We start from the raw sequence: 16619 nt of genomic DNA on the forward strand, positions 1-16619 counted from the left end.
ATTTGGTAATTTTATCCTATCTGCTGTTGGAGGTCTAACATTTGGTAATTTTGACATATAATCTTAGAGAGAAATCGGGTGCATGTGCAGGGGGAGGGTATTGGAGGTCGAAACCCTTACTTAACCAAGCTTAAAAAAAATTGAAATGTATTTTTGGGGAGAGCATGGCCACATATAAACTTCGCTTAACAGTCTATAACCCCAACCCCGCTGAAATCCCTGCACACGCGCCTTGGAAACCCGTTACATTTTTGTTTTAGCAAGGGATTGTTTATATGTACCATCCCACAAACAGGATATCACATACCATGGTCTTTTTGTATATCCGCCGATGGGGATCGATCCTAGACTGACCGCGCATTTCTAAAAAAAAAAACCTTTTTAGGTCTAAGTCATGAATAAAAATAACATTTAGTCTTGAAAAATGTTACGTACATCGAACACAGTATCCTCTTCCTCTACCCCTAGAGCGTTACGTAATTAGTAACACCCCCTTACATGTAACGTGTATGCCAACAGCTGGCCACTGTCAAAATTTCAAGGCAAATCCCCCACTCACCGACCCCTGGAAAGGCGTTGTACCATACCTCAATGGATATAAATATGTTTTGGAGATATGAGATGACCCCTCAATCAAGACAGTTAAATTTGTTCAAAAATTACGAAATCTCACGTGATTTCTTGTTGGGGAATTCTATACTTGTGATAAGCCAATGAAAAAAGTGGCTTTGTTTTTGACCTACCGGCCTCGGTGGCGTCGTGGTTAGGCCATCGGTCTACAGGCTGGTAGGTACTGGGTTCGGATCCCAGTCGAGGCATGGGATTTTTAATCCAGATACCGACTCCAAACCCTGAGTGACTGCTTCGCAAGGCTCATTGGGTAGGTGTAAACCACTTGTACCGACCAGTGATCCATAACTGGTTCAACAAAGGCCATGGTTTGTGCTATCCTGCCTGTGGGAAGCGCAAATAAAAGATCCCTTGCTGCTAATCGGAAAGAGTAGCCCATGTAGTGGCGACAGCGGGTTTCCTCTCAAAATCTGTGTGGTCCTTAATCATATGTCTGACGCCATATAACCGTAAATAAAATGTGTTGAGTGCGTCGTTAAATAAAAATAAAAATCTAATTTTTTTTTACCTGGATAAGCCAGCGTAGTGAAACCAATGCGGAGTGCGGCGTCATATATGCACCAAACGTAATTGGATTTTCTGTTCTATATGCTTAAATAATAAAAAATATTCCAGGGAATGTAGTTTTAAACAATATTTAGTTCTGTTTATATTAACAGATGGGATTGACAAACAGGCATAGCCTATATAAAGACCTTTTCCTATAGATACATTATACAATTAAAATATTAACTGGTCAACATCAATGGCGTAGGAAGCGGGGGGGGGGGGGGGGGGGCATGTGCCTCCCACTTTCAGATATTTTGCTTTATATTTGCTTTATAATAGTGTAAAAGTGTGTAAAAATAAAAGTGCCCCCCCCCCCCCCACATACACACACACACTTTTTGGCACCTTCCTACGCCATTGAACATGGACATTTTCGAAAGTACAAGATATACATTTAGTGTTGAAGAATGTAAAACTATTGTATATTTAACCTGTCAAAATATAATTAATTGTAGATAGATTAGAACAGAGAAACAAGAATAAAGAAGGTGAACGGTTTTATCAGTCGAAACGTTTGCTTTCGGCAATGAAATTATGAATTGCTTTGCAGATGAGACCGTTTTATTGTAGTGTTCAATTGGGATCGCCATATATTAATGTGTTGATATTTAAATTTAAATCATTTATATAGATGGCAAAATAACAGGAAATCTTACGAGTCTTCAACATGATGACCATATGAATCTCCATTTACGAATAAAACAATGATGAAATTGTTCAACAAATAAGTGTTTAAAGGGACATGCCCATGAAAATGCATACTAAGTTTAGTTAATCTACAAACCTGTAAGACATTTGGATAAAGTTACAATTGAGTGAAACATGAGTTTGTGACTTTAAAATGGCGAAATACCCTCTAAAAATAGACTAAAACTCGACTCTATAACTGTACCTTCTCGGACGCACGCGCGTTTTTAAACACATGAGAAATACATTTTGTTATATTAAAAACACAAGGATTACCAAAAACACTTCGAATGTACGGAAATGGATAATATAAAAAATAAAATCTAAGTAAAGTATGATTTCAATTATCAAAAACGGCTCTAATAGTCAAAAATATGCCTTAGTGTTTAAAAACCAGGATATGTCCCTTTAAAATATTCTAAAATATGATGTTGTTGTTGTGAAAAAAGTATTGTTTCCCAGTGGGCGAAATACTGCTATTCCGACCACGTTATGGTGGTCAAAATCACCAATCACCATGGGCCGGGAGATTTATATAGACCTATAAAAAAGGCTATATATACATTTTTTAAAATGCAAATCACTGTTCCATTTTGGAGGTACCCTGCGCTGGTTCTCAAACAGACCGCAAAACTTTCGAGATCCTCTACCACAGTAGAAGTAGGGGGGGCTAACCTAGTCATAGCCATTATGTAATAATTAAAAATATGGCCTAATAACTATGTAGCTAGTGGTATTATCAAAGGGCGTGGTTTGTGCAATTAATAAATCAATGCCTTAGCGGTGTCGTTAAACACAGGGAATTTGAACTTTTGTAAAATTCATATATAGAGGGAAATTGATATTTGATTTTACTAACAGAATTTGCACAAATAATCAATGTCACATATTCCTACCAATCAGAGCCGCAGCCATTTTTACACCGTAAATAGTTGACGCGGTGCACCTCCAACTTGGACACGGAAATTTCGTATTTGGTCAAAAGCAACCACAAGTGTGCAACCATCACGTGACATGAATAAGTAACGTGACTGTTTGTCATATGATCCATGTCACATGATCCACACAGGAAAGATGGGGTTCTGTATTTGGTTTGGTGGTGCGGTGCTAATATTATCTGTTTATGGATGCCATTCTCACGGTGATGGGTCCAATTTCCCCAAATATGCAGCATCGAGCCAGGGCGCGCCCTGGCCCGCCCCACAGCGGATGAGTCAAATGTCTCAGTTGGTAAATATCGACGCCGGGAACTTTCAGTTTCATGCGGTTCAGGAGAGCTGTGACATCCTGGATGCAGCTTTTGTCCGGTATCGGGATTTGACGTTCAATTCTCGACCAGGAAGCGGGAAGCTTTATTTCAAGCCCAGATCTGACCCACGGGCCTCCGACGAACCACTGAGTGTCCTGGGCGTAACGGTCGCCTCTCCGTGTCAGAATAGGGTGTTCCCGTCGCTTACCTCGGACGAATCGTGTAAGTATACACAGGCCTATGTAAAAAATTTAGTCCGAATTGTCGGACATAGAAAATGAGTGTTTGGATTAGTGAAATATGGTTTATGTATAAAAAAAAAAAAAAAAAAAATTACATTATGATATATATTATGATGATTATTCATTCATTTTACCTTTTTTTGTCAGATCAGCAAGTGTTAATTAAATAGAGAATAATACATGAGTGGCCGTTAGATACCATTTATCTCACAAGTTTTTTTTAAAACGTATCTAATGAGCGAAAGTGAGTTTGATACGTTTTTAAATGAGTTGTGAGATAAATAGTATCTAATGGACATGAATGTATTATTCTATTTCTTACATATCCTCAAAAAACATGTTTTAAGCAAATTTTAACATCTTTTTTGACTAAAAGTTATATACAGCCATTGCATTTGTAGCTAACTTACGCGTCACAGACACATAATTGTCAGGTTAACTATACGCCACAGTCTAATCGATTTCCATCGCGCAGGTTTTTATTGGACGTATGGCATTGGTGACCTGGTCATCATCCAGGAGCAGCCAGTCATATGTCTTGAAATTGTTAACACATGTGCATGTGTTAACAGCCATGTGTAACCAAAAATAACTCATGGTGTTCTCACTAACAGGTGTGTAAGAAAGATGAATTTTATTAAAGTTATTTCATAATTAAATTGCTTTCAGTTATATTCTAATACAACTGTCATATAAGCCTTTTTGCCATCGGTTAATTTTTGTGATAAATTGGACATTAGATGTACTGTCATGGGCAACCAGGATTTATCACGATGACAAAATTCCCAAAACTCGTCCGATATGCTGTCACTTATAGCCTCATGTGTGGTGTTTTCGCTAGTATATTAATTCAACGCCGTCCATTATATTTAAGCATTGTGACAAATAATTTTTAAAAATATTACTAACTTTAGATCAAAATGATGTTATTGTTCTTATTTTATTATTATTTCGTGTCATTGTAATTTTTAACACTTCGTTAGCAGCAATGAACACCCACCCTCCCCGAGTGAGGTCCAGTCCCTGATCGATCGCAGCAGTCAATTCAATCGTGTCTTATTGCCTGCTATTCTAGTCTGTGTTCCCAAAATCATGAAAATGGCACAAGCAGGTTTGGCAGAAATAGTTGTATCACAATCTGAAGTACACCATTTTTGTTTAAAACATCTTTTTGGGACAATAAAATTGAAAAAGAAGACAAAATGGAAATGACTATCGATTTTGTAAATGCAATTTTAAACAACATAAATTGCTTTAAAATATCGCAACAATAAGTGAAAATATGTTGGTAAAAGTTATAAACTTGTAGACCTACATGGTTCTTGGCTAAAATTAATCCAGGCGAATTTCTCGAAATAATTAAATATGAGATTGAAACACCACTTCACAAATGCAATGTAAAGTCTAATCATATGCATTTATGTTTTGCAACAAAAATTAACAGCAAACGGAAAAATATTTTTAATGTATCCTGTATTACAATAAATTATGTTCAAAATACAGACTACAATATACCAATAAATTTGCCTTTGCTTCGCTCCAAAGTCAGTGTCAAAGGAAAGAAAAATATATATTATGTCATACTTTTACTTACTACAAGCGTTTTCAATTAATATCGTAAGGAGAATAAATAATTAGGTTTTCAAAATTTGTGGGATTTCTTTAATAAAAACACAATAAAATTGCTTACAGATACATGTACTCCTAATAGGTGTATTATTACAATAGGGATAATATCACTGTTTTTCCTAAATCCAAATTTTGTGATAAATGCTTATAGTTAACAATGAAACAGTGATATTATCCCCTAAGTATAAAACTAATTTGAAAATGAAATACAATATTATTTTTAATACAGAACAATTTTGTTCAGTTAATACACAAACTTGAATTGCACAAGTCCATAGATCAGTGGCAAGGAAATTTTTTAAAGTTTTTGTTCAACAACACTGCTAGAATATATAAAATATTTAGAAGATCCCTTCTTGCTTTATCAGTTAAAGAAGGTTTTCTCTCTTTTTGTTTTCTCTTTCAATCTTGTGTAACTGTCGAAATAACCATGTTTAGATGCAAAAATAGCTGTTGTTTAAAATGTTCTGAGGTGTCATGTTTTTTCTTTCCACTAGAGATCATTGATTAATTAACCATTGGCTGTTGGATGTCAAACTTTGTTTAACAACACCACTAGAGAACATTGATTAATTAACCATCGGTTGTTGGATGTTAAACATTGTTTAACGACACCACTAGAGATCATTGATTAATTAACCATCGACTGTTGGAATGAATGAATGAATGTTTAACGACACCCCAGCACAAAAATACTCATCGGCTATTGGGTGTCACAAATGGTAAGTATATGAAAATAATATTTATATATATTTATGTAAAACCACAGCAGCTGTTGGATGTCAAACATTGTTTAACAACACCACTAGAGATCATTGATTAATTAACCATAGGCTGTTGGATGTCAAACATTGTTTAACAACACCACTAGAGATCAGTGATTAATTAATCATCGGCTGTTGGATGTCAAACATAATTCTGACACACACAGTCTTTAGACGAAATATGCTACAGTTTTTTATTAGCAGTGAAGAAACCTTTATGCACATATTTTTCACAGACAGGACATACCATGACGTTTTACATACCACAGACAGGACGTACGTTTTACATACCACAGACAGGACATACATTGATGTTTTACATACCACAGACAGGGCATACCATGACGTTTTACATACTACAGACAGGACATACCTTGACGTTTTACATACCACAGACAGGACATACCATGACCTTTTACATACCACAGACAGGACATACCATGACCGTTTACATACCACAGACAGGACATACCATGACGTTTTACCTACCACAGACAGGACATACCATGACTTTTTACACACCACAGACAGGACATACCATGACGTTTTACCTACCACAGACAGGACACACCATGATGTTTTACATACCACAAACAGGACATACCATGACCTTTTACATACCACAGACAGGACATACCATGACCTTTTACGTACCACAGACAGGACATACCATGACCATTTACATACCACAGACAGGACATACTATGACTTTTTACCTACCACAGACAGGACATACCATGACCTTTTACATACCACAGACAGGACATACCATGACCTTTTACATACCACAGACAGGACATACCATGACCTTTTACATACCACAGACAGGACATACCATGACCGTTTACATACCACAGACAGGACATACCATGACCTTTTACATACCACAGACAGGACATACCATGACCTTTTACATACCACAGACAGGACATACCATGACCTTTTACATACCACAGACAGGACATACCATGACTTTTTACACACCACAGACAGGACATACCATGACCTTTTACATACCACAGACAGGACATACCATGACCGTTTACATACCACAGACAGGACATACCATGACCGTTTACATACCACAGACAGGACATACCATGACCTTTTACATACCACAGACAGGACATACCATGACCGTTTACATACCACAGACAGGACATACCATGACCTTTTACACACCACAGACAGGACATACCATGACCTTTTACATACCACAGACAGGACATACCATGACCTTTTACATACCACAGACAGGACATACCATGACTTTTTACACACCACAGACAGGACATACCATGACCTTTTACATACCACAGACAGGACATACCATGACCGTTTTACACAGACAGGACACAGACCTTTTACATACCACAGACAGGACATACCATGACTTTTTACACACCACAGACAGGACATACCATGACCTTTTACACACCAGTTGTGGTGTGCTGGTTGTGATGAGAAACAGCCCGGTGAGTCCAGCGACTCGTTTTGTCCTTTATCCCAAACATCTCAGATGAGTGCTTGATCTACCAACTGATTGAGATTTCACTGCTCCATGTAGGCCACAACTTGACTTTTCTCTCACTAGACCATAATATGTAGTACGGTAACCATTAATCACTGCATGAGACTCAGTTATTTGCCCATTTTATGGCTTGAACCATACTTGAATATGAACTGGAAAAGCTAGATGAAAATCAAACAATGAATGGATCCTGGTACTTAAGTCAACAATTGTCCGGGATAGAGTTGTTGGTAATATCAAAAACAAATTCCAGTTTGGATATGCCTGAACCATAATTAAATATAGGCATGGCAAACTGCTTCCCTTTCCCATTTTGTTTCTAGTCTGAAAGAGGATGTGGAATGTGTTACATGTATATTAAATTTTTGACTAGAAAATGGAAATGGGAAGCAGTTTACCATGGTTATATTCAAATTAAGTTCCATTTAGTCAGATATTTGTGACTAAAAAATGGAAATGGGAAGCAGTTTACCATGGTTATATTCAAATTAAGTTCCATTTAGTCAGATATTTGGGCAAATGAATTGACAATAAAAAAATTATACATGTATTACTTTATAATGAAATTTACTTCATGTGTCTATACTTTAACGCCAGTCTGATTCAGTCTGATTCTGCACAATACACTGGTTTTACATAAATATATATAAATAATATTTTCATATACTTACCATTTGTGACGCTCAATAGCCGATGTGTATTTTTGTGCTGGGGTGTCATTAAACATTCATTCAATTCTGCACAGAGCTAGATTACTGAATCATCTATATTTAGAACAGTCATTCAGTGTGCGTATAAATGTTGTTGTATTTTAGCGGGGAGGGGATTGGTCACACTTGCATGAACCAGAAATTAATAAGTTTGGTTAATTCTTAAATGCACACATTTTTTCCTAATTGAAGACATATAAATTATTTTGTTATAGATGTCTTGGATATTTCGCCTACCAAGGCTGAGCTGGTTGCCAAGGAGGTATGGGGAGCCCTGCGAGGACTGGAGACGTTTAGCCAGTTGGTTGTCCAGCAAAACACAGGCAAGGTGAGATAATTAATTAATTAATTAATTAATTAATAAAAACAACAACTCATTACCATGACATTTAGTTGGGAATCGGGTTTGCACCAACCGATCACCTTTCAGTTGCACAATCAGTTGAAATTATATAAACATACTAAGGATTCGAATTATAAGGACCATGCAACTATTGTCGTTTTCATCGGGATAGAAGCTACAGATGACTAATTTTACCATTAAGAACTAATTAATATACTTTTTCTTTATGTACACACATAAACACCAACCTCAACATATTTACATCAATTCTATCATCTAAACTAGAGCCACAATTACAGTTAATATTTTCCAACACAATCGATTATGGATTTTTAAAATCGATCATGACATTATAATAGATAATTGAAAATCACTCATTAAATCAACCTTATAAATTTTACTTTGTTGCTGTAACCTAAAATATTTTTTTTTCTGTAACCTGAAATACATTGTTTCTGTAACCTGAAATACGTTGTTTCTTGAACCTGAAATATGTTGTTTCTGTAATCTGACATACCTTGTTTCTGTAACCTGAAATACGTTGATTCTGTAACCTGAAATACCGTGTTTTTGAAACCTAAATTACATTGTTTCTGTAACCTGAAATACGTTGTTTCTGTAACCTGAAATGCGTTGTTTCTGTAACCTGAAATATGTTATTTCTGTAACCTGTAACCTGTAACCTGAAATATGTTATTTCTGTAACCTGAAATATGTTATTTCTGTAACCTGTAACCTGAAATATGTTATTTCTGTAACCTGTAACCTGAAATGCGTTGTTTCTGTAACCTAAAATATGTTATTTCTGTAACCTGATGGATGCAGTGCAGGATCATGGCTCACACTGGAATGAAAAGTTAAAGTTTGTTTTGTTTATCGACACCACTAGAGCACATTGATTAATTAATCATCGGCTATTGGATGTCAAACATTTGGTAATTCTGACTTGTATCAACAGAGGAAACCTGCTACATTTTTCCTAATGCAGCAAGGGATCTTTTATATGCACTTTCCCACAGACAGGAAAGCACATACCACAGCCTTAATTTGATCAGTTGTGGTGCACTGGTTGGAACAAGAAAACACCCAGTTAAATGGATCCACCAAGGTGGTTCGATCCTGCAATGCAAGCACCTCAGGCAAGCGCTCAACGACTGAGCTAAATTGCGCCCAACACTGGAATGAACTTTGTCTTAGCCAGTTTTCAGATGTATTATTTCCTTGTTCAGTAGCTATAGCACCAGTAACTGATTATAGGTTTTGAGTACATGTGTTATTTATTTCAGTTTGTTGTGAACATCACACATATAGATGACTACCCAAGATTCGCTCACAGAGGTCTTCTGCTCGACACGTCTCGACATTATGTGGCGCTTCCCATTCTTCTCGATAATCTCGTAAGTTCTAATCGGTCAGGGATCATATTTTTAAAGCTGTTTTAGCATTGTGATATTGTAAAACCACTGGGGGCTATGATAGTGGAGGGGGGACTATGATGTTTGTCACAGTGAAGATATGGAGCCAGGATCCTCACATTATACTGAGATATAGCCCATTTACACCACAAGGGAACTGATGAATGTGAAGATATGGAGCCAAGATTCTCACATTATGCTGAGATATAGCCCATTTACACCACAAGGGAACTGATGAATGTGAAGATATGGAGCCAGGATCCTCACATTATACTGAGATATAGCCCGGTAACCCATTTACACCACAAGGGAACTGATGAATGTGAAGATATGGAGCCAGGATTCTCACATTATGCTGAGATATAGCCCATTTACACCACAAGGGAACTGATGAATGTGAAGATATGGAGCCAGGATCCTCACATTATACTGAGATATAGCCCGGTAACCCATTTACACCACAAGGGAACTGATGAATGTGAAGATATGGAGCCAGGATTCTCACATTATGCTGAGATATAGCCCATTTACACCACAAGGGAACTGATGAATATGAAGATATGGAGCCAGGATCCTCACATTATACTGAGATACAGCCCGGTAGCCCATTTACACCACAAGGGAACTGATGAATGTGAAGATATGGAGCCAGGATCCTCACATTATACTGAGATATAGCCCGGTAGCCCATTTACATCACAAGGGAACTGATGAATGTGAAGATATGGAGCCAGGATTCTTACATGATGCTGAGATATAGCCCGGTAGCCCATTTACACCACAAGGGAACTGATGAATGTGAAGATATGAAGCCAGGATTCTCACATTATGCTGAGATATAGCCCATTTACACCACAAGGGAACTGATGAATGTGAAGATATGGAGCCAGGATTCTCACATTATGCTGAGATATAGCCCGGTAGCCCATTTACACCACAAGGGAACTGATGAATGTGAAGATATGGAGGCAGAATCCTCACATTATGCTGAGATATAGCCTGGTAGCCCATCTACACCACAAGGCAACTGATGAATATTATTACATTTTATACCCATTCCAATTCACATAACATTTTTAGTCCGGTCCAACTGGAGGAGACTATTGGTTTCATCTCCGTCCTTCTGTCTGTCTGTCCGTCTGTCCTACATTCAGCTTTCCGTATTTTTTTTACCCAATGTTTTTTTTTTTAATGCCAGAAGATATTGAAATATACTGTTACAGATCAAGTATAACTTTCATGGCGATTTACCCATTTTTCATACAGTTATGGCCTTTGAACTTAGGACATATGAAAAATGTTATGCCCTGTAGCTATTATAGTGGACATGTATTGCTTTGGCGGTTTTCCCTAAATGTTTGTTTACAACAAAATTCAATGTAAATAAAAACATTTCTTAAATTATCACCAGACTGCTCTTTGATACAGGAATGAAGGCCACTATTGGAACAGTCTACTGCATATTAAATTGCCATAGGTCCGGAGCATCACCGACAGCATAAAAGTTCTGTCGGTAAAGCTCCTCAATGAAAGAAAGAAAGAAATGTTTTATTTAACGACGCACTCAACACATTTTATTTACGGTTATATGGCGTCAGACATGTGGTTAAGAACCACACAGATTTTGAGAGGAAACCCGCTGTCGCCACTACATAGGCTACTCTTTCCAATTAGCAGCAAGGGATCTTTTATTTGCGCTTCCCACAGGCAGGATAGCACAAACCATGGCCTTTGTTGAATCAGTTATGGATCACTGGTCGGTGCAAGTGGTTTACACCTACCCATTGAGCCTTGCGGAGCACTCACTCAGGGTTTGGAGTCGGTATCTGGATTAAAAATCCCATGCCTCGACTGGGGTCCGAACCCAGTACCTACCAGCCTATAGACCGATGGCCTAACCACGACGCCACCGAGGCCAGTCTCCTCAATGATGGCAAAATGTTGCCATCTGATATACATTAGCTGCCAGTGTATAACATTAGTACATTTAAAATATATCTATATACAGCAAAATAACCTTTTAGTCTTATTTATTTGCTGCAAAAGTCATCCTTTTTTTCAATTTTGTTTTTAAATTGCCGTGGGAAGGAAGGAAGGAAGGAAATGTTTTATTTAACAACGCACTCAACACATTTTATTTATGGTTATATGGCGTTGGAAGACAAATGCTTATATACTCTGTCAAAAAAGAAACACATAGGTGATAGGGAAAGAAGAAAAGTGTTTGATTTTACAAAATATCGTTTTTTTGTACAATGTTGCTGAATGACCATGTTTGTTAATGTTCCTGGAATGGGACAGCATGCACCCTAAAACAAATTTAATGCATGTTGTGGCACGTTGTGCGACAATTGCAGGAAATTGGCGTGAAATGGTCAGATTTTGGCGAATGCACGTGAAACTCGGGGAAATTATTGGGGTAGTGATGGGTATTTAAAGCTGCAATGCTCATAATGATACCTCATTTCCATTTCGACATAGACGAGTTACAAGATGCCAAGACTAAGCCTGCCGAATCTAAACATTGCAATAGCCTGCCTCCAGTTAGGTGAATTGCAGTCAGCAGTCGCACGCCACATGAACGTCCATCAGAGCACCATGTACAGGGTTGGAATTTGGTTCAGCGACGAGTCACGTTTCCTTCTACAGTGACGTGATGGATGACAACGTGTTTACAGACACTGCAATGAACGTTTTGACAACAACTGCGTCGCCCAAGTTGACAGATTCGGTGGAGGGAGTGTCATGATGTGGGGAGCCATCTTATACTCTGGCAGAAGTGAACTTGTGTTCATACAAGGCAACCTGACAGCTGTACCCTACCGGGATGAAATTCTTCGCCGTCACATGCTTCCCATTTTGGATCGACAGAGAGAACTCTTTCAGTAGGACAATGCCAGGCCGCATACGGCACGTGTAAGAATGGATTTCCTACAGAATGAGAACATTAATGTGCTGCCATGGCCATCAAGATCGCCAGATCTCAACCCCATTGAACATCTATGGGACGAACTGGACAGACGTGTACGCCAGCATGACCCGAAGCCTCAAATGCTTCTGCAACTGTCACATGCACTGCAGGAAGAATGGGCTAGGATTCCATGTGCCCAGATTCAGAGATTCATTCAGTCTATGCCAAGGAGATGTCGTGCAGTGATTGCTGCAGCTGGTGGTCACACAAAGTACTGATTTCAGTGCCCTCGTGCGATGCTGTTTGGTGACGAAAATGCCTCCACTGCCGTCAGTCCATAGCAAGAACATTGTCACATACTCATGTCAAATTTGACTGTGATACGATCATAAATAACAAAATTATGCCACTTTGTATTAAAGAGATAATTCCATGAATATTTCGCCTATGCGTTTCTTTTTTGACAGAGTATATATTCTTTTCTTTTCAGGAAGCAATGGCACAGAACAAATACAATGTTTTTCATTGGCACATTGTAGATGATCAGAGCTTTCCGTTTCAAAGTCAGTCTTTTCCAGCGTTAAGTGATGCGGTATGTTATTTTTATATATATTGTAATAAAAAAAATCATAAAACAAAACAACTGTTTCAAGGAATGAAACATGAATTCTGTACTCTGTGTGTCTAACTCTGACGGTGCGCCACATTTTGGTTGAGTGTAAGTATTTGAAAGAAACTCGAAAAGGTATATTTGGTCAGAGAAATGAGATGGAATCATTTCGATTCTATCCAGAACGTATTTTACAGTTTCTACATGATACTGACTTTTACTCAAAATTTCAATTTGATCTATTTGTGATATTTGTATTTTTGCACAGTTCTTTACACTGTGTTTTAATTTAACTGTTGAATTTTTATATTGATGTTGATCATCAAATTTAGTTTTGCATTTACCATAGTTTGACACCCAATAGCTGATGTATTTTTCGTGCTGGGGTATCGTTAAACATTCATTCATTCATTCTGTGTGTCTAAATGTCTGTCTGTCTCTCCAGTATGTACTATCATATATATATAGTGTTTTTCGGTATCGTCAATATCATATATTAGGAATAAAAATTATTTTTATTCCTAATATATGATATTGACAATACCGAAATACACACGGTTAATAATCTCTTTATCATATAATCTCAAGCTTAATACAACATATTTTTGTAAACTGTACACGCAACTTTAATTCCAGTCCGCCATTACTAGATATTCAAATGACGTAAGAATATGTGGCGCGGTGTATTTTTTAATAGAAATGACATCAAACTTGAATGACGTCATTTTGGATGTCCTTACATCAAAACAAACTAGAGCTTAACGGTTTTTTTTGTTTTCTGAATGCTGGACAGCTTTCAGTGTCAAATTGCCATTGCCAATGTTTTTATTCGATGACTATGACTGCATACGTCAATTATGGAGTGTCACACAAGTATGTTTGCTTAAATGTCAATAAACCTAGTGCTGTGACCTACTGTAGATCCTGAAATTAATGCGATCATAATATTAATGCGAAAACTGCGAGCTCGTGTTATTCACCTTAATAATATGAAGCATTTATTTCTGTGTTTTGTCTATATGTCTCACATTATTAAAACAAAACAAACAAAGATTAACATTCTAACATATAACACAACTGGAAATAAATTCATTGTAGGCAAGTCTGACTAATTGTTGACTAGTCCAGCAAGCTATGTGTCACACTCTTTTAAAACAAAGATTAAAATTCTAATACACTTATAAAACAACTGGAGCACAATTCATTGTAGACGAGACATACTAATCGTACAATAATCTAAGAAGATGCCAGCCACGTGTGATTACTGCAGGGTCTTTGGCTATCCTATCAAAAGCCGACACGATACATCGCGTGTGAATGGGTTTTAGCACGCTAATCTTGAGGTCGACCAATTCTTTGATTTCACTGTTCAAGTTCACTGCAACTTAGTTGGGTGAATTGTTCTTTTGTTATGACTTTGGAATATGTCTACATTCTTAGGAAGATACAGTTGTAATGGTACATATATGCTAATGTTTAACCAGATTTATGTAACCATACCCTTTACGTAATTGAACGCTGCAAAATATTTCTTGGAGTTGATCTCACCAAAAACACTAATGACTAAACAGGTTAACTGATGTGTACACAGATATGTTAGTAAGTTGATCTCATTGAAGACAACTGTAACTTGGATTGAACCAAAAAGTACACGGATGTGTGTTGCTAGGAAAGTAATATTTCAAATGGAGGCCACTCGCATTAATTTCATGTCGCATTTTAGTCTGCCCACCGTCACTCGCATTAATTTAGGGGCGCATTAATTTCAAGATCTACAGTATATTAATTTACATGTAATTTGCAAAGTTATCAAATTCTTAAAGTATGTGATCTTAAAAACATCACATACTTTGATTGCACTGAAAATGTAAGATATTTTATGATAAAAGCTGATATCTTATGACAGTAACCAGTTATTTCTTTTATTCTGCAATCGTCGGAATAGTCGGAAATTCATTATTTATTCCATTTCTGTGTACTCAAATAGAGTATTGTCAGCATAGACTTTTGCCGTATGACTTCATACAAGATACATGACGTCATTCTTTGTAAGACGCTAGCTACATTCTGTCACATTCAACATAAACTAGTGCATAACATTTTATGTTTTCTGAACACTGGACAGATTTGAATGTAAAATTGCTATTGAAATGTTTTTATTTGTTGACTATGAATTCATATGTCGATTATGCAGTGTCACCCTAGTACATTTGCTTAAATGTCAATAAACCTTGTGCTGTGACCTCGATTAATTTACATCTAATTTGCAAAGTTATCCAATTCTTAAAGTATGTGATCTGAAAAATAGGACATACTTTGAATGAACTGTAAATGTAAATTTCTATGGCAAAAGACATGTCGTGGACATTTAAAAAAATATAATTCACAGCAAAATATGTGTCGTGGAGAATGAAAAAGTCAGTGGTAATCTGCACAACACATTGCCGATATCGGAGGGCATGTGCAGGTGTTGGAGTAGTCTATGTGGTGGTTGTAAAAGTAAAGTTTGTTTTATTTAACGACACCACTAGAGCACATTGATTTTTTTATCTTATCATCAGCTATTGGATGTCAAACATATGGTCATTCTGACACTGTTTTTTTTATAGAGGAAACCCTCTGTCGCCATGTAGGCTACTCTTTTATGACAGGCAGCAAGGGATCTTTTATTTGCGCTTCCCACAGGCAGGATAGCACAAACCATGGCCTTTGTTGAACCAATTATGGATCACTGGTCAGTGCAAGTGGTTTACACCTACCCATTGAGCGTTGCGGAGCACTCACTCAGGGTTTGGAGTCGGTATTTGGATTAAAAATCCCATGCCTCGACTGGGATCCGAACCCAGTACCTACCAGCCTGTAGACTGATGGCCTAACTGAGGCCGGTGTGGTGGTTGTAGGTTTTCTCTCCTATCTCACAACGAAGTGTTACAGTTCTAGACCCTAGTTTCAACCCATCAAAATGGACATGTTCTAATGCATTTGGATAAAATGATTTGCATAAAATGGACACAGAGGCGGATCTAGAGGGCCCCAGGGGTCCGCCCCCCCCCCCTAAATTTCGCAAGCGTTATAATTTTATTATATATTAATTTTCACCCCCCCTCCCCCAAAGTTACCTTGGCATTCCTTCTCATGTCATTGGGCGCCCCCCAATGGATTTTCTGGATCCGCCACTGGGACATGTTATAACACATTTAGATAAAATGGACACATTATAGGGCATTTTGATAAAATGGACACATTATAATGCATTTGGATAAAACGGACATGTTATAACACATTTAGATAAAACGGACATGTTATAACACATTTAGATAAAATGGACACATTATAATGCATTTAGATA

At 37.4% G+C, this 16619-nt stretch overlaps 1 protein-coding gene across 1 annotated transcript in view; it reads left to right on the plus strand.

The window, feature by feature from the left end:
- Positions 1–2829: 2829 nt before the first annotated feature.
- LOC121383666 (beta-hexosaminidase subunit alpha-like) overlaps positions 2830–16619 on the plus strand; it is a 39185-nt gene continuing 25395 nt past the window's right edge. The window contains exons 1-4 of the mRNA XM_041513763.1: positions 2830–3337; positions 8207–8319; positions 9621–9731; positions 13151–13252. Of these exons, the coding sequence (XP_041369697.1) occupies positions 2923–3337; positions 8207–8319; positions 9621–9731; positions 13151–13252 (741 nt within the window). The 5' untranslated portion in view covers positions 2830–2922. The remainder of the gene's footprint in view (positions 3338–8206; positions 8320–9620; positions 9732–13150; positions 13253–16619) is intronic.

Source organism: Gigantopelta aegis, chromosome 2 (genome assembly GCF_016097555.1).
Source record: "Gigantopelta aegis isolate Gae_Host chromosome 2, Gae_host_genome, whole genome shotgun sequence".
Lineage (NCBI taxonomy): Eukaryota > Metazoa > Mollusca > Gastropoda > Neomphalida > Peltospiridae > Gigantopelta > Gigantopelta aegis.